Source organism: Bombus pascuorum, chromosome 13, assembly GCF_905332965.1.
Source record: "Bombus pascuorum chromosome 13, iyBomPasc1.1, whole genome shotgun sequence".
Taxonomy (NCBI): domain Eukaryota; kingdom Metazoa; phylum Arthropoda; class Insecta; order Hymenoptera; family Apidae; genus Bombus; species Bombus pascuorum.
The window spans coordinates 4,102,114-4,127,258 of record NC_083500.1 but is presented as its reverse complement, the minus strand read 5'-3'; the positions used below and the strand labels follow the sequence as shown (position 1 = coordinate 4,127,258).

The window sequence follows — 25,145 nt, the reverse complement described above, 5'->3', positions numbered from 1 at the left end:
AGAATCCTCGAAGAATGCAGAATCTTCGACATAAAGTGGACCAAACCGCAAACCATAAACTTCCTTCCTCCTATTCGTGTTTTTTTGGTTTTACGAATTTTGTACAATTTTTTTCTTTTTTCTTCCATATACACCAAAGAATCTTCTTCATCTTCTCCCATCTTTCTCACATACACGTCCTCTTTCCTTAACATTATAAGGTTGTCCTATACAAAATTTGCGCTAACTTTTAGGTACCCAAATTAAATGCTCGTGGGCACGCGACTTGATTTTGTCATCGTTGATAGGGTGCGACAAGACATCCTTGATCTTTAAACTCAACATTTCTAGTCTTTACAAAAATCATTTACAAACACTCCTATCGTGTACTGTGTATACAATGACATGACGGTACCGCGTATTTTACATTTCTCATATATACTATTCAAATGATCAGCTCTCCTTTCCGATGAAAATATTATAAATATGTCGAAAATGCATTCCAACGTTCTGCTATGATCCTTTCCAAAATTCACAGCATCCAGTTGCGATAGCTATTATACAAAGATCGAACCAATATTATGTTTCTTCCATCGCACCCACATATACTGAACTTTTCCCCAAAGACCATATCCGAATTCCATATGCGTTCATTGACTTTCTCGATATCTCGCTCTTTGCATGTACGCGAGTCATTTTCGCGAATCTCTCACACCTCGAAAAAAGCAGACCCGCGTAAGTCACCACCTTCCCTCCATCTTTTTGCCACGCGATTCACTTGGAAACACAAACGAAACTGTGTATCGAATGCCCATTACTGCGCGAAACGTACGCAAGTACACACCGTGTGTGGAAAGGCTCGACCCAGATATCGGTGTTTCGAACGTGCCGGCTAGTCAGAGCGCAGCCAGAAGGGAACAGCGCTGTCTATCGGAAGCCGCACAGCTCTTCAGTTCATCGACTGTCGTCGCGCGGTGCACGCTGGTGCAACGCTGCACACGGTGATCTTCCCGTGTACGCCGTACGTGCGTCTTCCGCTAGTCGTCCCTTCAGGCGAGAGAACCTTTGCGATCGCGCACGCGGATACTCTTATCGCGTTGATACCGTGTGACCGGTGAGTGTCAGTGACTCGATCCTAGATACCTTCGAGAATCAACGGTAAAAGTGACATGTGAGCCCTTCTTCCGCCGTTTCTTTCGATTTATTTTGTTATCTTGAACGTACCGTGCACTTTGATAAATTTTAAGTTGCAATATTTTTCAAGGATCGTCATGTTTGTTTAGGAGAGATTGTGGAAGTTATGACGAGATTAATGAAGCCTGATGAAGTTTATGTTCGAATACAATATCGACGAATTTTTAGAGATAATTTTTTACTTGGTGAATAACGAGCATTACAGAAGAGTTCGATGAATTTTAGGAAATCATCGGAGAATAGTAACATTGGAGTACGATGATTGGCGATATAATTACCCGACGTCGAGAAATAATTAAAGAACATATCGAACTACAAATTTTGTACATATTTCACTAATCTACTGAGTTTAACAAACTTCGTGGAATAATTAAAAAATATTAATACGGGAGTACGAAGATGGAAGAATCATTGTGGGTGTTTACTCGCTTAATGGATAACAAGGATAATGAAAGTAATTGGGTGATATTTTGTGGTTAGTTTACTGTGCAAACTCGAGACGATGCGCTTGCTCGTCTTCATAGACCAACTGCCATCTTTTCTTTGAGGCATAATGAGGATATTTACAGTTGTCCTCTGTCATTTGTTGGAAGCACCTGTAGTACCGACATTTACGATTTCAAAGTAATTGCTTTCACACTAATTACATCAGGAACCAACGAGTATTAAACTTTGGAGAAATTAGTCTGTTCTGTAGCTGGTTCGCCTGTTATTGCATTTCTGATTCCACTCGTTCGATAAAACACCGAGTAGAAAAAGTATCGAAGAAACGTGTTGCGTAACTAACAGGAGAATTCTACGAATGTGCCGCGTTAAGTGTGACGGTAAAAGAAAGAAGGAAACGCTTGCCAATCGAGTCTGTCAAATCAACACAGTCCATTTCTTGTCCCGACGACGTCCGTTTAAACGCACATCGCAACTTTTTTCTCCATTTGCGTAGTTTTGTTTGCATTAATCATTCCAACTTCTGGTATTTTACGTAACACGCGTTTCTTCCTCCGTTTGTTTTCTTGTATACGTTAAAATCGTTGCGGCGATTTGCAAGTTTCAGAAAAAAAGTACATTAATATCGACGCTTCCTGAATATTCAAATTACCTCTACCTCCTTTCATAATTGTAAAAAATTACCCTCTTTTACGTCAGTCTTCACTGAAAAATAGTATCTTGCTTTCTTCGAGCGATTCGAGTTATGCTTTTGTAGAAATGAGAATCTTTTAAATATCTTTTATCTGCTTTTGTAAAGTTAATCAGTTTTGTGGAACTCGTTGCTATTTTACCACAAAATATTAAATTCGTCCCATTTTCACGCTGCTTAGCAAATGACAGGTATATTGTTCGTTATATACAATCGCACTCCACTCGTAAATCGAGAAACTCATTAAAGATACCCACGTTTAATGCAGCTCTTTGCTGTAGTCATTCGATTACAGAGAATTATCACGATACTGTGTATCATCCTCAAAATCAGGCTCCATATACACGGTTGTATAATAGTATAACTGTACGGTAGCGTGAAATCAGCAGGTGGTCTTATAATTAATAGTGCATGACACGAATAAAAAAAATACGCTCCAAAACACCGTATAGAACATCTGTTCCTTAATTTGTAAGAAGGAGCCATCTTCCATCTGGAATAAAAATTGCCATCAAATGAATGTAAATTATCACCGTATAAATATAGCTTAGAAAATATTGAAACGTATGAATGTTTATAATGGTATTGCTGGAATTAATGACGTTAATAACTCCTTCAATTTTCAGAATTCTCTGATGAAACTGACACAGAATATTCTTGCAAATATGTACAATTAAATAAGCAAAAACGAAAATAACCGAAGAATCTTCCTTAATCGTAAATAAAATAAACAAAAACACAGAGGAAGAGTAAAATATAAAGAAATTCTGCAACATTCGACATGAACGACTATCGATGGCGATACGGGTAAGGAAGGCTACACCCTGTTTCCGAGCAATGTCACGCGTCAGACGAAGCTTCGGCCTCGCGAGCACCGCGAAGATAACGGTCTCGATCTCGATCGCCATCGTGTCGCAATAGATCGGTTTCGCTTGCCCCAGTGTCATGGCGAAATCTCGGTATTCGTGTCGCCAAGGCTCAATTACGACTGGCAATCGTTGTTTACCTCGACTCGCAGCCGCAACATACCTTTCGTACCATTAAGAAATTATTCCCCGCTCGTTCCCAAGAATACATAGCACACCTTCGATAATTATTTGCTCGCGGGATGAGGCGGGCCCTGTGTTTTCTTAAAATATTCATTACGACCTCGCGCAAACATTCCACGCGTTCACCTGACTATATCCCACGATGGCAAAACAAGAGATGACGCGACAGTTACGATAATCACAACTGGGCGAGGTCGAGATTGATTCGAAATTGATTCAAAAATCCATCGGATCGATGACTCGAAATGTTTCGAAGTAGGTCATCATAATACATGTGGTTTTTGTGGCACTGTTAATGAAGCCGTTTTTGCGGACGATCATTCGGTATTTTCGTAGTATGTAATTTTCATCTGAGATTAATAAGTAGGCTTGTTTTTATTGGACTGAGATTTCGCTGCGAGAAACTGTTTTGCTGAAATGACTACAAAAAAGGGGAAATTAAGGGAACAGTTGTAGGATCATATGTACAGATGAAAAAGTAAAGATATTTCGTTGAAGTTACTCGCGATCTGTCATACTTGACTCGTCAAGGAATCGAAAGTTCGCTTTAATCGCTCCACAGGGATCCTCTATTTTGCACCGCTAAGCGGCGAAAGTGGATTCAGTTCGATGAAGAAATCGAGGAAATTTATCGAAAGATATACACAATTATTTTTTATAATTCTGAAGAACAGATAAAACTCTATCTGCGGATGAATATCTACTTACCTTGTAACGAAATCTTAAAAAAAATGAAACCCATCTTTTCAGTTATCGTAAATTGATAATGAAATTCATTCATATTACAACTAAGTTTTTTAACTACGAAACCAGTCTGTTCAATCTTTGTAAATTAATAACAACTCTGTTACAAACAGACATTTCGAAAATCATCTGGAATTAGCCTCCAAGTATAGACGATGTCTATATGCGAAATTACAAAGGACTGTCTGTATTGTCTATTTTCTATCGGTGTTTCTCGATGAAGAAGCGACCACGGGAAAAGAAAAATAGGCATATGATCGTGATCTTCCTTACGCAAGCCTAGCAACCTCATACGAGATCGTTAACGATCCTCCTATACGCAAGTTTACGCGTTCCGTAGATAGTTGCGTAGTCGCTACCGGCATACCAAACTAGCCTCCATCCGAGATATCGATCTCTAATCGAGCTGGGAATAATAGTCATTGATTAACTATAAGCTTGTTTCAACACCGCATCGTCCCGAAAAATAATATAAATTAATGGACATTATTAAATTATTTCTGTTGCGAAAAAATTATACTACACAACAATTTTAATAAAATATTTATTGTAAAATCTAGATTTCTTACTAATTTTACTTACGATATTATTAATTTGATCTAAATCTTTGAGAATCTAAGAAATATTATATCAGCTTTATTAGTATTATAGTATCGTATAATTGTTATTAATATTCGATTAATCGAATTAATCATATATCTTAATCAGGCAGTACTTTTTGAGAGCATAATTTTTGTACAAACGCCTGTTAACTGAAACATGGTCTGTGTAAAAGCATAGTGCTTGTCATTTAATTAGAGCCATGCAACAGAGCAGAACAACACAATGCTAATTAGCTGTTTCTTCGCCGATTGTTCTGTATCCTTTTGCGGAACGACTATCCAGAAATATCCTCTTCTGTTGCCGAAGGAGAAAAAAACTTCATTAATTCGGTATCCTTGAAAGCACATTTTTCATCGATGATCATCTACGAAAATAGTTGCTACGCGAGAGATACTCGAATTTAATTCTAAAAAATTATTACCCCTTTGGAAACAGGTTCCATAAAACGCAAATAAATTATTCCAGGAGACAAATATCCTTGTCTTCGATGTATGATTCGAAAACCATCGCGAAACGTTGAAACACGAACGATGAAACAGATAAAGGAACATGACAAGTACCATTCAAGGCTAAAATTATAATTTTAAATAATCCTCTAGAGATATACAGGACGAAGTTACAGCGCAAAGATGAATTAACTTTGATCGTGTCATTTATGCTCTTTCATCTGCACGTTCACGATTGGATTAAAGTAAAACGATAGACGTTTTGTAGGTCAGAAGATGCTCACTCCATTAGTATAGTGACATACTGACTAAGAATGACTGGATTCCGTTTCCTACTTTTTCCTTGACCATCGAGTTCCGACTAGCCTTCCATTTGAATCTGGGTTCTAAATCTCTGCATCCTCTCCCCCTCTCGGTTCGACATTACAGATTCTTAGATGCTAAAGAGGACAGGTGGACATTCTTTAAAATATCCCGACTGATTTCAAATCCATAGTAGCGCGTGGCATAGAAATTGAATTTTTATGTAGTCAGTTGTGCTTCCAATGTACATTATTTAAGAATCTTCTTGTAATATCTACTTAAAGAGATGCAATGTTCTAGAAAATGAATATATTTACGAATTATTTACTAAATTTCTATTTACTTTATCCACCGCTAATGGGGAAAGCGAGTTTTCATGAAAAGCGAAGACAACCCTTTTTAATAGGTAGGAGAAGTAAGGTATCCAAGAAAGCAGAAGCCTTTCTCATTCGTTGTTGGAGCGAAGGAGAGTTTGTTAGCGCGAAATAATTACAATGAAAAGTGCACATTGTTCTTCGGTCTCACGACAAGCTTCTTCGCCGATCTTCTCACGAGGCCCTGAAGAAGGTCCTTCTTCCGTGATCCACATTCGGCATTGCGTGCCGTAACGAGGGCAATTCTGCGATTTTTTGAAGCAAATTCGGCTTCGTTATCGAAGGAAAAGCACCGTCTCGTTATTATCGTCTCGTTAATTTTTTTAGGCATCCCACGTGATAATTTATTCGGTTCTATCTTACGGGTATTTACGTACGTTTCTCGAACATGATTTCTTCCCCCTTTCTATTTGAAATTTAATTGCTATACCGCCGTGATTTTTTTAATGTTATTAATAATTTCACACGAGGAAAAATATTACCGAAGCTTAGCGATGTTTAATGTATATCTTATGCTCGAATTTCTCCATTTTTGATATCTTATTCGTTTCACAGGGTTTCCTTTTCTCTTGTTAATTAGTATTAGAGGTCTTCTAAGTGGTGGCCGAAGAAAGTTCACGGTCGCCATGCGTAAAAGATCTTTGGTTCGGGGAATCAAGGTCAATTATATTCTACGAAATGTAATTTCTATGCATTCGTCGTGCTCGATGGCCTGTACTACGCAGAAACCGAGCTGGAAAGTATTCCTTCATTGACTTTGCTCGTAACACGATATTTCGAATTGCGGTGTCGTCTGAAATTCTATTGCACTGTAACCGGCACGAGAAAAGACGCTTATGTCAGCAGTTATTTCTGTGACATCAAGACCAAAGAAAGATTAGGTCACTTAAGATCATTTATCAGCCTTTGAATCCTGAATCCTTTTAGCCCAAATAATTTCCAACGAGTAGTATATTTCTTTATGATAAAAGAATATTAATTTAAACAGCGGTGGAATGCAAGCTTAGGCTTCGTCTTACAAAGTATTTCAATTTACATAACACATACTCTAGGCTTACTATAAATTTTGAACAACTCAATTTTTAAACAGTAGACAGTGCACGGTACATTCAAGAACCAATTCCAAGTATTTAATAATCAGCTTAACGCTTGAACATTCATGGAACCATCTTCCTGAACAAAATTCGTGATTATTGAAAAGAAAAAAAGAAGATGGTTAACTCATATGTCGACTAAACAGATTCAGATGTATTCAACCAAGTCAACGAACAAAGTATCCATCATCAACTGACCAAAATGGAGAGAGAGGTTTCCGATACCGAAGGGATCTTCTCTAAAAGACTGTCCAGCAACTGGGCAGAGCTGCCAACAACCCTGAGGAAGAAGCCAAAACATCGGCCAGAGATTCTCTCTCAGTTCGTCGATCCTTCAGAAATCTCTGAGAACGAGACCAAGAAAATCGAACCTAAACCCTTCAATAACGTTCAAAGAATCGTGAGAAGATCCGAATTTCTGCGTAAACTGGAAACGAGTGAGAATGGGAAGAACGTGGATTATCGACGAGACACGAAGATCGACAAGAAATCGTCAGAATACTCGTTTTCTCGCGTGGACGAAGATTATAGGAAACACTACGAGGATCACGACTCGAAGCTAGGTCCTCGGAGAAAAAGTATAAGCAATCTCGTCGGAAAGTTCGATCACAAGAATTTCTCCGACGAAGATCGAAAAACCAACTCTCCAGACAGCCTCTTAGTGAAGTCCTCGGAGTCGGATTTAAGCAGCGACGAGTACGGACAAACAGACGACTCCGGAGCGTTTTTAGAGAAGGCTTCCAACCGTGAAAAGGGGCCAAAGGGCGAGCAGAGAAACAGGTTCATTAAATTTTTCGCGAAAGACGAATGTAAAAGAAAGAAGAAGCAGGAAGATAAGAAGGCGTCTCCAGACTCTGGTCATTTAGACGTGAACAAGAATAATGTTAAACAGATTTCGAGAATCATAGAATCGACTAAGAAAGATTCCAAAGGAGTGAATCAACAAAAATTCGAGTATGAGAATATACCAAGGATCGATGTGTCCAAGTTGGATCAGAAGCCTTTTCTAAACCCCATAACAGCAACGGTTAATTCGATAAACTCGAGCAATTCCGATCGTCCTCAACCGACGATCGAGCAATTGAGGCTTGAAGAGGGTTGCCTGTTAAGGAATTCGAGAAACTCGAGTCCGTCTGGTCCATTGAGAAATAATAACGACAATATCGAGATGAAATATCGAGCTCAATCTCCGGCTAGACAGAATCAAAACGCGGAGGATATTCAAATGAACGAACTGATCCAGGATTTCTACGATAGCGATCAGATCGTCGGTCGAGTGAACGGGGAACGGAAGGTTTCGAAAATGGAAACGATCACGGAAGAAAATGCGGATGGAAGCAAACTGAGTGTCAGGGAAATCTTGAAGAGATTCGAAGAGCTGAGGACGCAGAACGAGACGCAAGTGGAGGAGAAGTCAAGCGACAAGACCCTCACCACGATACAAGAGACCTTGAAGAAACTCGACGAGAAGGTCAAGAGCTACCAGGTCACGATCCCGATAAGATTCTTGTCCTCGATTAATAAATACTCCGTAAATCTTACTCGATTCCCAGTGAAATTCAATACTCGCATATCAACGATCGTATGCTTTTTACTCTTTCATCATTTTCGCATATTTTAATACGACTAAATGTGCTGATAAAAATGATAAATCATTTAAACGAGGTGAGCACGGCATTTATATAGCATCGATTCCTCCTTATATAGAATATCTTAAAAACAGCACTTGCTATTCTACCAACTTTTTGCGGCGCAAGAACTGCACAACTAATTAGTTGCAAATTGGGTATTTCGTTTAATGATGCTCTTTTATTATGTTGCGTACAACGAGCATTTCGCGGCGCTTTTGTTACTAGTTAACATACTTCGAGTCAATTATTAGCCGGACAACGACTCCTACCAAATTATATAACACAGGAAGAGATCAGAACTATTTTAATTATGTAATATCTATCAAACAAGCGTACACAAGCATTCATTATCTGAGATCTACAATTTTTACCAAGTATGCGTAACATATTTTAATTAGAGAAAATATTATTAGAGAAAAAATTTAAATAGCAAAAACGTCGGGTAACAGATATCCATGAAAAGCTACTAGCAACGTTAAACCAATGATATTATCTCTTAACTACGGCACTTAATTATTGTTTCCTCGGTGACTGATCGAGAAACGATTTTGCTAACACCCTTCGACGCTTGATAGTACGTAATTTAGTATTCCAACGATCGACGTCCGTCATTAAATACAGTTTTCCTTCGAAATGATTTATGCTCGCCGAGAAAAGGCACCGAGAGGAACAGGATCATTAACTTGTATGTTTTACGAGCAATAAAGAATTCCTTTTGCTATTAATCGGGAACAGCGTTGTCCTTGATGACAACGGCTCGTTTCATGATTCTATAATGTATGAAAATCAATTTTCAATGAAAATTGTTCACCACCGAAACGGAGAGATGCGAAGTGGTTCGGATGTCGAAGCAATTTCCAAAGGCGAGAAATTGTCAGAGGTGAAAAAGCTTTTACCGTTAGGCGGACGATATAAAGTACCGAAAAGGAATGCAGGAGATTGCATTCGTGGAGTACTCGCATAATCGACCCTGTTTACATCGATACTGTGCCAAGATATTAGTAAAATGCTGCCGGTGGTAAAGTTACCGTAATTGAAGGCTGCGTTGAGTGTAACGAGCGTGATCATTAAAAAGTTTAAAGAGAATTAATGATGCCACCTCAGAAGGTATCCTTCGTTCAGCAATTAAGGTTAACGAACAACGAATCGAGGCTTTATGACGCCTAAAACATCGTGCATATTTCATTTCGTGGCAGGAGTTCTAAGTTTACATCTCAATATTGCCTGATATTTGGTCGATGTCTTATTTGAATTAGTAGATAGACGAGAAGAAAAAAAAAAATTGATATCAATCTCGAGAGGAAATGCAGAATAATTTTTCAGCATGGAAAATGAAACGTTCACCTACATACGTTTGAAAAATTATACACGAGAATCTCTGATAGAGTTGTAAAGCAATTTATTTCATAAACAGGCCGGAGAGAATCAAGTGGATGGTTATTCTTATTAATACCATTACAGTAACTATGAATGCTCACGTTTACCATCGTACTTGGATACATTAACGATTATGTGGGTCAGGGTCAACATCTGCTTATCTCACTCGCTCAGGTACATTCAGGTTTTACCAGCAGGGTATCAGCTATCGATATATCGGGTGCTACGTTACGACTTCCTTAGGAAAATGTGTAGAAAGATCCAAAAATATTTGGAATTTATATCTTTCTACTAGTTCAGAAAATTGAACATAGAACATAGTCTCTTTCTCTAACAAAAGAATATCATTAGATGCAATCAATACTGCTAAAAATTACAAAATACATAGTTACAATAGTCATCTTGTTATTGACACGAAATTAAGTGGGATTAAACTACGAGAAATATTTTATGAACTTAATATTTTTAAAAATCTAATAGAAAAATGAACTACTATTAACTCTTTTTCTAAAACAATTTACACTCAGAGGAAAGAATTACAGTAGACATGAAAATTGACAATGCACTATATGTTCTATTATTTTTCGGGTAATAGCTACTTATTATATTGAAAATTATGGCAAATTGAGAATTACGTTATTGCAATATCATCCCTGCAATGGCACTGTGGAAAAATTACAGTTTCAGACGAAAGAAATCACAATTTACTAAATATATGTCAGCTGTGGAAATAATAATGGCAATCATACGGAGCTATACACTTCGACTTTCACGACATTACCAGCGTCGGAAAAGTGTAAAACGCATATACCGGATGCTATCGATTTTCTTCTATAGAATCCAACTAAACTATCATTCATGATCATTTAGTAATTAAATAACTTTATACAGAATCTAGTTTCTACATCGTCTAAGAAACCAGTTATGCGGATGTAACACGCGGGAGAAGTCGGTCGTAAATCGTTCACGAATTATTAATTTGTATGTTTCATTCATCCATTCGATTAATAGCCATTCGATTGAATAAAAAAGAAATAAATTAGCAGAGAAGCTTATTGAATATATTTACATTACGATCCACAATCTTAGGAGCGGTCATATATAATCAGTCATATTTAATTAAACAGATACATATTATTTTCTGCTCATAGCCGAAAGTAAAAAAAACTTCCAATATATGCGTTCTACTACTTTTCTTTTTTTCTTTTTCTTTTAAAGAGAAAACGGAATATTCTAAAGAAGAATATTCTACGAGACTTCTAGACACCATAATGCATTCTTTGAATTCTTATAATGATTCTGACTGGCGTGCAAGGAAACTCGTTTTCTCATTCGCGAGATCGATCGATGGATCCGAGATACCCGCGACTATGTCGGTGAAATGCAGGAAATGCAAGCCGAAAGAGAAAATGAATAATAGAAAAGGTCGAGAAACTGTCGTGTAAATCACTCGCGAAACCAGGGCGACGTGACGCCCACGAGGTTTTTACACAGGAAGTTTACACACCCGAACGTGATTTTTTGATCTTTTGATTGTGATAAAAAAACGGAAGACACTCGTTCACGAAACAAAATCCCGACCTCTGACCAACATGGTACATAAAGAACGGGTCCCTTTATACGGGAAGTGAAAAGTAGTAGTTTAATCGACGATATTTGTATAATTTTTATTGGTGATTTATGAAACTCTATCCAGTTCGTAATTATCGTCTTTTTTCTCTTTTTTTATTTAAAGTGTAACGATTTCCTCCGCTCTAGATCGACAATCCCCCCCCCCCTGAAAATCATGTGAAAGTTTAATTTGGTGTATTAGAATAAATGATGTCACTATTCGCTTAAAGACCAACTTTCCCAGCTATAAATACTTGATAGATTTCGCAGTAGATTAAATATATAATTAAGAATAATAATAATCAAAGTAGATATTCGTGACTTTCGCGATCTAGGTTGCGCTCTGATTTAAAATCTCTGAACAAAAATTCTACAGTTCCTGGATGTTATAACTGATCCCAAAAAGAATTATGGTCAATAAATAATACAATTATCTCTCAGTATTCAATATTAAAGTAAACAAAAATAAATGTATTAATAAAATAAAATTTTACATTACTAAATTACTTGAGGACTCCAGAATCAAAATTTCAATTCAGAATATCCTAATAATGGAAAACTCAAGCTTCCAAAATCAAGTAAATTGAGAACTGAATGATAATAATAATTAAATAAAATGGTACGTTACGATTACAGGTGGATCAGAAGCCGCTGCATAAGCCGAACCATCATGAGAATCACGTGTCTCAGATCACGAAATCGATCCAGTCACAGGCGAATCACAGTACGTCGAATCACGTTCAATCCCATAGTCAGCCTAATCATGTTATCTCGAATCACGAGAACCACGTGTCTGCCGGTCGTGTGCCGAACCACGTGTCGGCGACAAACCAGACGAATCATCAGAAAAACCAGCAGAACCAGCGACTTAGCCCAAATCAGGAATGGCGTCAACCGGAAGACAACGGCAGATTGCAAGAAGATGGCATCTATGAAAGCGGGCCGGTTGTCAACGACGGAAAACACTCTCTGTTGCAGTACGCCATGCTCAACTTTAGACAAAGCACAGAGAAGTTAGTATTCTACTTATTCCAATTCATAATGTTATACAATTTATTTTTATTACAGTTCGTTTTATGCGATAATATATTTTTCTCAAATAGATGGCAAATATAAAATTCGAAAACTCTTGCATTAATAAATAGGTGTATAAACTTTTTCATCATTATACTTCATTTTTCTAATATCTCACTTTTAATCGAATTTAGAAAATACATTAAAGCTTCTATTTTTGTAGAATAAGATTTTAATAATCCTATTTCACTAGTGATGCTAAAAATGAAGATTGTAATGTATTTTCTTTCGCAACATGTTGCACGCTGTACACTCTAGACTTGGATCAGTAAGTACCAAAAAATATATCTCCCAATAAGAAACAAATCCTTGCTCTGAAAAAGAACACTTTTACCAAAACGAGGCATCGCAATAAAGGAGAAATTAATGTTAAAGACTAATTGGTCGCTCTTACGCAAGAAACAAGAGCTAGCCGTGTTGAGAAAGCATAACGCACTGCAGTTCTCAGAGTAACATCGACCATCTTGGTGAACGCGCGGCTAACGAGTACAGCTCGTCTTCTTTTGGCATTATTCCGTGATTCGCGAGTTACCGTTTCAAAGTGCTTCCTAACTTGACGAGGAAACTTCGATATATTTGTTTCACATAGAATTTTCTATCAAATTTTCTAGTTACTACCAATTCGATCTTATTGAAGAAACTTATGTCGAAGAAGAAAGATCTAGATGGAATTTAATAGAATCACTAATGAATAGATTTCTAAAAATTATGTACGTAAGGTTACAGTATTAAATTCTAATTAAATGTATAAAATTCTAAAAGAAGTGAGAATTGACATTGCAAATGTATCTTAATTGTCTTTGCTATTCAGTGACCGACTAACTGTACCAACGTGTACAACTAATTAAAATTAATTAGGAGTTTTCACTATTCATTGTGCGGTATTCATTATTCATAGAGATTTAGAAAGAAATATTCAACCATGGTTTTACAGAGGAAACACATTTGTAACGAGGTATCAAAGTAAAACGAGAAAAGAATCGGCGAAAAACAATAACCAACAGAAAGATCAACCTTCAACCAAGTCGAAGGGGAATCATTAAAACGCCTAACTAGAGTGTAGACTTCCTAAACATGACTTTGACAAGTGACGGCCACCCGGCCAGTACTCTGAACGGGACTTTTTCCTCTGTCTCTGTAGCAACATCCTGCAATGGAAATCTCCTTTACGGCCACGTACTCCTCCAACGAGATGTCTTCCGTTTTGGAAGGCTATTACTTACGTCACCCCCGAGTCCCGTTCCTTCGATAAATTAATTCTAACAATCGCTTCCCGCGGTTACAACTTCCTATAATAACAAGCAGAGTTTTAATAAACAAAAGTTTTAACAAAATATTTAATTTTATAGGTTTGAGATGTTGAAGACAGCAGATGGATCTATAAGTGGATCTCTTAAAGTGATCGAATCTTTGAAGAGTAAAAAGAAGAATAAAAAGAATAAAGGCCAACAGGATGGTGCGGAATGGACTTGGAAGGAACAAGTGGATCTTGTAAAATACTCTCCTGTGCCAATAGAACAGAGTCTTTTGAGACTTGATGCAGATTTAAGTGCCTTGGCAGTGGAATGCTTTTTGTGTCTGATGAGGTACATGGGTGATCAACCTTTGCCTCCAGATACTAGTGAAGTAAAATGTGTTTACACCATTCTAATGGTAAGTAACAATATTTCTCTTCTGAACTAACAATCTTTCAGAAAACAATCCTATGTCTTTTATATTCCTAGTTTGTATGAAATAAGCTGAAATGATAAAAAATTTAAATATTCTGTACAATGACATTGTTATATCCAATTATATGAAGAAATATAGTGAAATTTGCTGAAATAATTTGTATCAGGGTCAAGGATTTAATGATGAAGGATAATAATTTGACAGCCTACTTTTAGTGCTGAAGGATTTGAATTTCCTTTTACTTGCTACTTCTTTTCATTAAAGATTTCTCCTAGATGAATATATCTACATAATGTATTCTCCAAGGAGAACGTTTGAAATACTTTCATCAAATGATGCATGCAAACTTCATTTCATTTTTCAGTCTTATTATTATCAAAAATATTGTACTGCCTTGTAAGGATATCTAACAATCCTTCATCACTAAAGTAATAAATTTATTAAGAGCAGGAAGATAAATTTTATATCGCTAGTTTATTTTCATATATTTTTAAAAAGTCTTACATTTAGAAAATGATACTTATAATATGCCTTAATATTCTAAAATAATTGCAAAGAGTGAAATCATCACTTTCTTTCTCCATAAACTACTGAGAAAAATCTTAGTTCAACATCTAAGGACGTCATTCTCACCACTTTCAATCTAATTACAGCATTGTCATAAGTATGAATTACTTCGTGATGAAGTTTACTGTCAATTGATGAAACAGACTACAAACAATAAGAGCCCAAATCCAGATAGTTGTCAACGCGGTTGGAGGATTTTTAGCATTGTTGCTGCTTACTTCACTTGCAGTGATGGTCTGAGGCCTTATTTAACCAAATATCTGGAAACTGCAGCTTATGATAAGAGGAGAGCTTACCATGGTACAGCCACAGTGTGTTTACAAAATCTCAGGAAGACAGTTAAATATGGAGGAAGGAAAAACGTGCCAAGCGTGGATGAAATTATGGCAATTAGTGCAGGTAGAAATGCTAAGAGACAGATTTACAGACTACCAGGTGGAACAGAAAGAGTTATCAACACCAAATGTACAACTGTAGTACAGGTAAGTTTAGTTTTCTCCAAATTATCTAATTGGACAAAGGATCAGGATAGATGCAAGCAATATACGAAACAAATTAGAAAATCTATTGGATTATCTATTGTATTATAAGACTGTTAGTAGCTAAGTGCTGACAAACAAAATAATTGCAATATAATTTGCAGGAGATTCTTTAAACATTTACATATAAAGATAACAAAGAAACAACAATTTATAACACAAGTACATGGCAATTAAATAAAATAATATCAAAAATTATAAAATTAAGTTGTGACATAGGTTCTATTAAAAATATTACTAATAATCAAACAATAACATGTAAAATACTTAATAAAATTAAAAAAAAAATGTATTTGTGCCGATATATAGTCATTAGAGTGAATAAGATTATGTATGGTATGACATATATAGTATGATATATATGAAATATAGGTTAAAACCTTCACATTAACGTTATAGTACAAGATTATGTACACATATTCGTAGATAATTAATTATTAATGCGTAGAATAATAGTACAATTAATTTCAAGCTACAAGCAACCCAATTTGGTAGTATGTAACCTTACAAATTGACGTAATCGTTACAGAGTCGTAAAAATTTCACCAATTATGCAACATACTTTACAACTTTACTTACAAATAATAATAACCATAATTAGTTAGTTAACATAAACTAAATGAGAAAGCTTACCGAATTTCTAATGACATTCTTATCAATTTTTCACTTTTCGTAACACTCCCAATTTATCGACGCTACTACGCTCCGAATGCCGGCTAATGCGCGCCAAGATTCAAATTCAAATCTCAGTAAACCATTCTATAATACATATTCGTAAAATTTATTTAATATAAATTAAATTATTTAATATAAGAAACATAAAATTAATGGTATATCATTGAAGAGAAAACAAAATCAATGAAAATGTCTCCTGTATAATATAATAACATATATAATAATAAATTGCAAAAGTCAAATTGTTATTGATTTATTTAAGAGCACTTTGAGTTTAGGACTGTGGATATTTTAATAAATCCTAGTTAACAAATGTCAAATTGCAATATATTGTTAAATATATGATAACACAGGTGTAATGACTAATTCTTAATAATTTGTTAACAACTTATCTATTTGGCAGGATGTTATCGAGGAGATGTGCAATATCATATCTGTAAGAAACCCTCATGAAATGGATGAATTCTCGTTATACTGCATTGTTGATGGTGATGCGTTTACGATGCCTTTAGCCAGAGATGAATACGTACTAGACGTAACTACGGAGCTACATAAAAATCATCAAGTCTTCTACTTAATATTCTGCAGGTATATATCTTTCCATTGATAAAAGGACTTATCTAAAAAGAAATCTATCGATTCTCATGAAAGCAGTGCAAATAAGAGAACAAAAAATAATATAATCTTTTTCAATCTAGATCTGTATGGTATTATCCCCTCAGACTGGATGCTCCATTGTATATAGAAGTCGTGTTCAATCAGATTGCTCCAGATTACTTGGAAGGTCTTCTACTAGTTTTACCTGGTGAACATTTACCTCAAGAAGTCATAGTAAGTCTTTCTATCTTTGGTATTTTATGTAAATAGTATATTGACATTATTTGGAGTTTTTAATTAATATATTTTCTTTCTAGTTCGATATGGCTCAAATAGCTGCTCTTTTACATAGGGCAGCAGATATGACTCACGAACCAACAACGAAAGAAATTAAATATTTATTACCAAAACCAGTGCTCAGTTTGAGAGAACCACGACCACAACAGTGGTCAAATATGGTCCAACAAGCATGGAACAATGTGCAACACAATACAGTTGCTGCTTGTAAAGCACAGGTGCTTGGTACGTGTTTCAGTTCTTATTAGCGAATATTTATATCATGAAAATAATGTTTAACTTTATTTTTAGAAATTTTATGGAAGTGGCCATTATTCGGGTCTAGTTTCTTCGCTGTGAAGAGGGTGCCTGAAGGAAAAGAGAAGGGTGGTGATCATATTTTGGCGCTCAACAGGCATGGAGTGCATTTTATTGATTTAATCACACATGTAAGTAATTCAATCCCCGTTTTCTGTCTCTATGTAAAAAAGCAATAGATAATTCAATTAAACCGACGCCAAATTTTTAGGAGACCCTGTACCACTACCCCTATTCCGAGGTAATATCCACGAGGAAAGTAAAATCCGAAGAAGGAACTCTGTACCTTGACATGAAATGCGGTAATTTAATGCAACAACGCATCACACGACTTCAGACTGAACAAGCCCATGAAATTTCACGACTAATTAGACAATACATCACCATGGAACAACGAGCCACCAATGCTCAAGGTGCTAGCATTGGGTTTGGCATGAGATAAAATTCTCCATCTGCACTTTGAACTTATAGTAATCATATAGATTAACATTTTAGAGGCGTACAATCTTTTTGTATTGTTTAATCGGATAAGAAACGCTGTAAATACATATTTAAGAGAAACGATTCCATCATGATAAAGGAAGACATCTTTGAAGGAAATTTCATCAAAGAAAAAGAAGTCCAATATATCGTAAAGTGCTCATAAAGTTCGAAAGTTTCAAAGAATTGTCAGTAAAATTATGTTTATTCTTTCGTTATTTATTTATTCAAAGAGCAGAAGATTTGGTTAAGATTTTGTAAGAGATTTTATAACACGCAAACTAAATGAAAAATATAGTTTGAGAATCTTTTGACTTGTAAATATGTCTAGTTAGGAGCGAGAAACGAACAGAATTGAAACACATCTCATCTGGTAATACTATTACGGATAAAATTATCGTAACTATTTCTCAAATCATGACAAGATATTTATCATGTTTCTTCCTCGTTTTAAGAAATACCTTTCTATAAACTTCGACGAGTACACCAAAATGTAACAAACTTAAAAAATAAGTCAAGTTCATACATCGATGCAAAGGGAAAGTAGATGATCGAGAATGTCGCGTTGGATTAAACGCACTATAAAGATACCAACTCAACAACATTGCAATGTTCAAACTATCGTTTCATAAAATAATAAGACTATCTAGTTACACAACAGTCTTAAGAATGAGAATGTCTGATAATCTTCTTCGTTAAGGAGAATTAATTTTATACATACCGTTGAAAAGAGGAAAAAGACGAAGAAGAGGAACGAATGCTCAAGTGTCTAAGCAATTATTCTCAACTCTGTAAATACGCGTTTAGAAACGTCTAGAGAAAGAGAGAACTACAACGAGAGGACGACGGTTCTGTAAAATGAAATATGTCGATACATGGCTAGCTAGAAGCTTTTTAATAGGATTCGATGGCAGGACACGTCGATACTCTCGATGGCTGCTGCGTCTTCCGGTTGGTTTCTTTTTCTTTCAGTTTCAATGAGGGCAATTTTCTTCTCGTTTTTTTAATAATCGAAGAAATTGCCGATCACCTTGAATAATAAGGAAAATAAATGACATGTTTCGAATGTTGAATAGGATCGATTTATTTATATAAAAAGCGTAAGAAAAAGAAACGATACGGTACACGTAAAAGTTAATGTAAATCCAATTAAATGCTAATATCTTTAACGAGTACGTTCTGATGGAGACTAACAAACTGCGGTTACATGTTTATCACAAGGAGACATTATTATTAATAATTGTACGTATGCGTATCGATGTGAACGGAGATGTTAAAACTTTATATTAAAAATTTCTACTTATACGAAAATAGTTGTATGCCTCTCAAGTTACCTTTTCTCCTTTCCATTTCAAAAACATATATATAAAAACATATAAAAAGGCAGTAGGTAATGATAATAATAATGACGTATTAATAAATCAAATTAATAAATCATATTTTTGAAATTAGAGAAATTGAAGAAATTAGTATTATTTTATTAAATATGAGGAAATTACACAGAGAAATACTCAGATAGAAGTAAAGAGAAATTGATTTTGCACTCTGTGTTTTGATATGCATATCATTCTAAATTATTCTACCTAAGACCCTTTCTAATCTACTTATAATCATATAACCTGTTGCCTTACGAGAAAGCTTTTTAAATTTATTTCTCAAGCAATCATTCAGTCACACGAAGTCATTAAGAAATCATAAAGCAACAAGTTAATAACTTTTTATGCGTTATATGTCAATTCTTCGAGCGACTTGGACTCGAACCAGGTGTTTTAATTTTCGTTTCATGAGGCCAATTACTGGCGGTATGTTTAACATATCCAGGATCAGTAGGTGACGAAGGTGTTCGAATGTTGAGTGTCTGTGTCCCCGTGCTCGCTGTTCGGAGTGAAGTAAAGCATTCTTCCAATATTTCCATTTCGTCTTTTCTCTGGTCGAATTCTTTTCCATAACCCTTTGGCGGCGGCGGAATATTAAAAGAAACATCACGATTTTTTTTCTGACTTTTTGGCGACATTCCTTTCATTCGAACTGGCACGTTGTCGTACTGACTAGTGTCAGAATATCTATTAATATTAGAAGACCGAGAAATAAAATAAAGAAATTTAAGAAAATAATAAAATGATAATAGGTAATAGGAGATTATGAAAATAATAATTATAATATAATAGGGAATTAATGCGTCAATGAGAATTGATGCAAATGCGAAAGAATGAATTCGTCGATATTAACGAAGCTAATATTATAGTAATAAACTGCTCATTGTGCAACTACCTGTAACCTTCGATAGCTTCGTCCACATCGCGCTCAACCTTCATAATCTTCACACTAGGATTCACGATCTTCGCGAATATAGGTTCACTTTTATGATTCATTTCGGTTGGAAAACGAGGTGTGTCAATTTCATCCACTGGACGTTGATAAATATCATGAACCTTATAAACCACAGTAGGTGCTTCCATTCCATGATCCGTTCTATAAGAGTCCCTGCTCATAGCTTTTTGCATCTCAGAGTCTCGATACATTTTCGAGTCTCGGAGAGCTCTCCCATTTTCAAAATTCTGCGCATATTCTTTTGGTTCTCTGTATTCTCGACTGAAGTCGCCAGTTCCTTCATCTTCATACGAATCTTTCGAACGCTGCTTGGAGGAACGATTTTGTTCCCATTTTCGCGGATCTTCAGACTGTTCTTGCCCTGAACTCTTTTGATGTCTTTCATCTACTTTCTCGAAACCATCGTTTATAGTGCCACTGTCGTCGTTTTTGGAAACTTGAGGACTGCTTATTTTTGGAGATTCTGTTTCTTTTTCGCTGGCCAGAGTCGTCGTTATTTGTCGTTTAGCTGTCATATATCAATCAAAAAATGAAGTCAATTTAATTATGAATAAAAATAAAGATAAAATTTCTGGAAACCTAATTTTTTAAGAAGTATTATCTCCATAATTTTTATATATATATTATTATATATATTATTATATATATTGTTAATTTATATATTGTCTCCTTAATTTATATTTAACACTTCCCTTTATATCTTAACAAAAATGTATGATACCTCTTTTATCAGTCAGAAGTTCTGTCATGCCATGCTTATCCTTTTTCTTTGGCGTGCTCATTAACAAGTCAGCGATGAAAACTAACGCTGTTAGCAAGCACAGTGCCCCAAAAACCGCGGCATTGTCTATCAAATCCTCAGGGACGTTTTCAATAGACGCCAACGATAAAGCGCCCACGATACCGAAAAGAATCACTCCAAGTCCAAGGAAGAATATTTCCTTAAATAGAAAAGAAAGATCTTCGTACACTCATCAAGCAGAACAATGAAATGTTAATGACTTCCTCTGTTTAACATAATCTTCATTAAAATCCTCGAGACCTTTCATATCCCCTATCATCACATAAAATTCAAGTGTAAATGTGAAACAACCTTCACACGTTTACGACCATTAAGAATTCGATAATTTGTATTCCTTTTCAAGATTTCTTTACAATAGTGATTGTACCGTCTTTCAATGAACCATTTCTATAAAAATCATCATTTATGTTATCTACGAGCAAACAGCTAAGAATTTCAGCTCAGAATTAAGAATATCAACAATTTGTTTTAAATGCAAATTTCTGTCTCAATGAACGCATAGATTCGCATGTGGAAATCATTGGGATCTGCCTAGCCTCAGTTATGAGTCATTAACTAAGAACTAAGTTACAGTGGCGTACGTATTACGTGCTCAATTGCCATACACCAAGACAAGGATGTTGTTACGTGCTCCTTCTTGTAGCTTGCTCATACGAAGGATACTTTTAACCTTGCCCCTCAATGACAGTGCTAACTGGACACGACAGTTCTCACGCTATCGTTAAAACGCGTGCTCTATATTTAACCGATTTCTCGTTTCAAGAGTCCATCTGCATAACTTGAAAGAAGCATGAAAAAAAGCAACCTTGTAAAAAGAACTCTGCTAACACAGATCTGTACATCGTAACTTCGAATGCAATGATGATTGACTAATGAACGAGGTGTGCCCGCCGGAAAATATTTGCAACCAGGAAAGATATTGAAAATGCGTTCATGCTGAAGATTAATATCGTGGGAGTCTTGAATATCTTGCTTTGAAAATTTATTATAGTCTCTATCGTTGGTATTAATTGCAAAAGTATTTCGTGTATTTATCTCGTGCATTTAAAGCTGTTACCGAAAATCATGCAGGAAATGTTTTATATTTTTGTAAAAATTCATTAAGGTACTGATAATCGAGTAACTTTCGTAATCCGAGAATAAATAAAAGGTAACACCACAATCAGTTACTAATATCATTCGATAATGAATCAATGATGGAGTCTAGTAATTTCAATTTTTACCTGTTTCATCTCACTTTTACTGGTGAAACTTGTCGAAGTTAATTCCTGGAATTCCTGACCTTACAAATAAATTTTAACGAATATTTTTTTACATACTGAGTGTAAAAAAAATTCTATGATTTTCCATCGATTCTAATCATTAACTACACCCAATAACAATTTAAGATCCTGCATTTGTTCCAGTAGTTAATTCAATTATAATTATTGTTTTTTAAAAGAAACATTTAAATTTCTGCATTCAGTGTGTTGGTTAAGAAGAAAGATACATCAATGTGCGATAAAATCAGCCTCGTCGAAGGACAGTGTTCCGTAAAAGAGAAAGAATACCTTGAAAAGTCCAAACAATACGACTATTATGGAAATATGTCGACTTGTATAATTGTCAAGGAAGAAGTGAATTAAAAGTTCGGGAAATTTACATCGAACGTTTCGTCGTGTTATATACGTATACTGTTTAAAGAAAAAAAGTTACAAAAAAGCGGAAAGAATTACCGTCTTTCGACCATCTAGCTCTCCTGTCGCAGCAGCAATAAGAAGACCTGTCGTGATTATTATGTAACCACCACAAGTCGCGGTTGCAAGAGCGGCGCCTAGATTAACAAAAGAAAAGTGTGTTGTTGCGTGTTTTACATTCCTTTTTCCAACATATACTATAGTACTTATACATCAATTACTATAAAGCATAAAATAAATTTCCATTCAAATTAATCTACATAGAATAATGTACTATCCAACCATAATCTTAAAAGTATTTATGTAATGAAATATTTTTGATAAATATTTACTAGACAGCTTACAAAATTTTTATTGTAACTCTGAGAGATAGAAAAACTAACTGATAGCAGTACAAATATATTCTTCTCCTAATTTATGGCGTAATGCAAACTATAGAGATAAACGTTTCAAGAAAGTAATAAAAATTAGTATGCCTTTTGGGTCAATTTTGCTTTTGTAAAAGGAAAAGTATAAAGTAATAGATATTAATTTTCGAACCTATGGCACCCCATGTGACGTTATTCAAAAGGGACCATTCTCTGCTCCGACTTCTCAAATAATGGAACACTCTTCGGCTTTCGTCATCAGTTACCCTGAGTGCCACCACGCAGGCAAGGCAAAGCATCTGCAACACGAATGTTCATAGTTGCAAAATTTAATAAGAAGGAATGAGTTAAAATTCAATTATCTAGCGTTCAGTTCCGTTCGCAGGAACAATTACAGATAATTGATTGTGGGAGTATTCAAAGGAATCCTTATCTCGTATTGTGAGAACACTGATATAAGAGCAATTACTAATATATAATTGAAATGCAAATTGTGCTAGAATTTTTGTTTAAACATTAACGTTTATTATCATGTATGAATATGTAACTGAAGTAGCTTGCAATATCAAAACAAATATATGTACAAAAATAAATATACAATTTTTCTATTGTTACGCACCACTTCGATAATCCTGATGAATACCTTGCGATTCCACATATTTAACTTTGTTTATCAACAATTCGCAATTTTACAATGTTCATTCAACCATTGTTAACGTATTTCAATTTTCAAACTGTCATCAAGAATTTGGGACAACGTCGAGTAGAAAGCTTCATCATACAATTTCACTTATCACAACCCGCATAAAAATAGTTCATTTCACATTCAGTAGACTCAGAAGAATTGCACAAATGGTATACTATCAAAAAAAGGAATACAATCATAAATTAAAAATTATTAAATATAAAATCTACCTGCATCTGTAAAATTAAAAAAAAAGTACAAATCAGATCTTAAAAGAAGCGAACGATTAAATCTATCCCAGCATTTAGTTCGTGATCAACTGTATTAATATAATAATCGGTAAAACGGACATGTGGGAGGTCGCGTTATCTTACTCATTAGTGAAATTCGAGCGATGGGGTTACAAGACGAACCGCGGCGCGCGTCGAACGACAACTGAAGAGATAGAGAGGATCGTGGTTCAAGTTGCACGGGCTACGTAGTGTCACGTAATAAGGTCTGCGTACTGCAGGTAACAATGCTATTATCGTACGGTGCATTGGCGCAGTACGGTGTGAATTTTCGCAATAAATACCATGGAAATGGTTAACGAACCGCTAATACCTTGAACCGGTTTGATAAGGTTACAACGACCGGCGAAGATAGGGGAAATTTCAGAGAACGTTCGTTTCTTTGAATGCAGTCCTTATTTATTTGCTGTCTACTATAATTGATAAAACTAATAAAACATTCTCGTTTCAATATACGAATACTGTAATGAGTAGCGAAGCAAAAATATTGATAAGTAACCGCGATAAGTAACAGAGTTGTTGAAAGCCCCCAACGTTAAAAAGTTTGAGATGGATAAAACGGATAGTGTTTGGAAAGAAGTAGTTCACTACAGAGGATAAAATTTGTTATCGAGACGGTTTGAGTTTAGTCTTTACGTATTAATATAATTACTAAATGATCATGCATGAAAAACGCCAAATGATTCATTTAATGTAACGTGACAGTGACGTTGATGAAGCTTAGGATACCGTAAATAAATTGCAACGACGTTTTGGTACGACGAATTACTCATTTGTAATCTTGTGTAACATAATTTTCTTCTTGAGTCACGTGTAATGATCGTGAATCACCTGTAAAACTACGATTTATTTCACCAGAAATAGAGTCATTCTTAAAGAGTGAAATTTTTCTGGAACTCGTATGGAATAAAAAGTTCTAGAAGTTTTTAAAACATTTTAATCGAATCACATTCTCTGTCTTCCCGATCTCGACTCGTATACATTGTATTAGAAATTGTATCCGAACGGCCAGCTGTTGGCATTCATTGATTTCGATCCTCGAGCGGGCAGCAAGTTGCCGAGAAGACAATGTAACATCGATGAAGCTAAAATACTTTGAGTAAACGGGGCTGCGTATGGAAATTTCCTATGAATTCATATCCGTCTAAGGAGAGATAAATACAAGTACAGATAAATAATATTTTAAAGAGCAGGGATTCATATAACATAGTCTAATCAGATCATTCAATATTTTAATTGATTATATTTGCTTTCAG

General features: G+C 35.4%; 2 protein-coding genes across 6 annotated transcripts in view; one reads left to right on the top strand and one right to left on the bottom strand.

Annotated features, from left to right (window-relative positions):
• The window catches only part of LOC132913559 (unconventional myosin-XV), a 62,261-nt gene extending 43,213 nt beyond the window's left edge, over window positions 1-19,048 (top strand). For all 4 annotated transcript variants that reach the window (XM_060971988.1, XM_060971987.1, XM_060971986.1 and 1 more), the window contains 8 exons: window positions 12,177-12,553; window positions 13,964-14,267; window positions 14,939-15,334; window positions 16,470-16,654; window positions 16,765-16,897; window positions 16,981-17,185; window positions 17,252-17,388; window positions 17,469-19,048. In XM_060971988.1, the coding sequence (XP_060827971.1) occupies window positions 12,177-12,553; window positions 13,964-14,267; window positions 14,939-15,334; window positions 16,470-16,654; window positions 16,765-16,897; window positions 16,981-17,185; window positions 17,252-17,388; window positions 17,469-17,699 (1,968 nt within the window). In that variant the 3' untranslated portion in view covers window positions 17,700-19,048. The remainder of the gene's footprint in view (window positions 1-12,176; window positions 12,554-13,963; window positions 14,268-14,938; window positions 15,335-16,469; window positions 16,655-16,764; window positions 16,898-16,980; window positions 17,186-17,251; window positions 17,389-17,468) is intronic.
• LOC132913561 (uncharacterized) lies at window positions 18,805-24,079 on the bottom strand. 2 transcript variants are annotated; one of them, XM_060971990.1, is made up of 7 exons: window positions 23,974-24,079; window positions 23,534-23,774; window positions 23,087-23,213; window positions 22,586-22,683; window positions 20,790-21,009; window positions 20,009-20,576; window positions 18,805-19,800 (listed from the first exon to the last, which is right to left on the bottom strand). In XM_060971990.1, the coding sequence occupies exons 2-7, from the start codon at window positions 23,570-23,572 to the stop codon at window positions 19,470-19,472; spliced, it is 1,383 nt and encodes a 460-aa protein (XP_060827973.1). In that variant the 5' UTR covers window positions 23,573-23,774; window positions 23,974-24,079; the 3' UTR covers window positions 18,805-19,469. The 2 variants fall into 2 exon arrangements, with proteins under 2 accessions (XP_060827973.1, XP_060827972.1); XM_060971989.1 differs by having other exon boundaries at window positions 23,534-24,045.
• Between the last annotated feature and the right edge of the window lie 1,066 nt (window positions 24,080-25,145).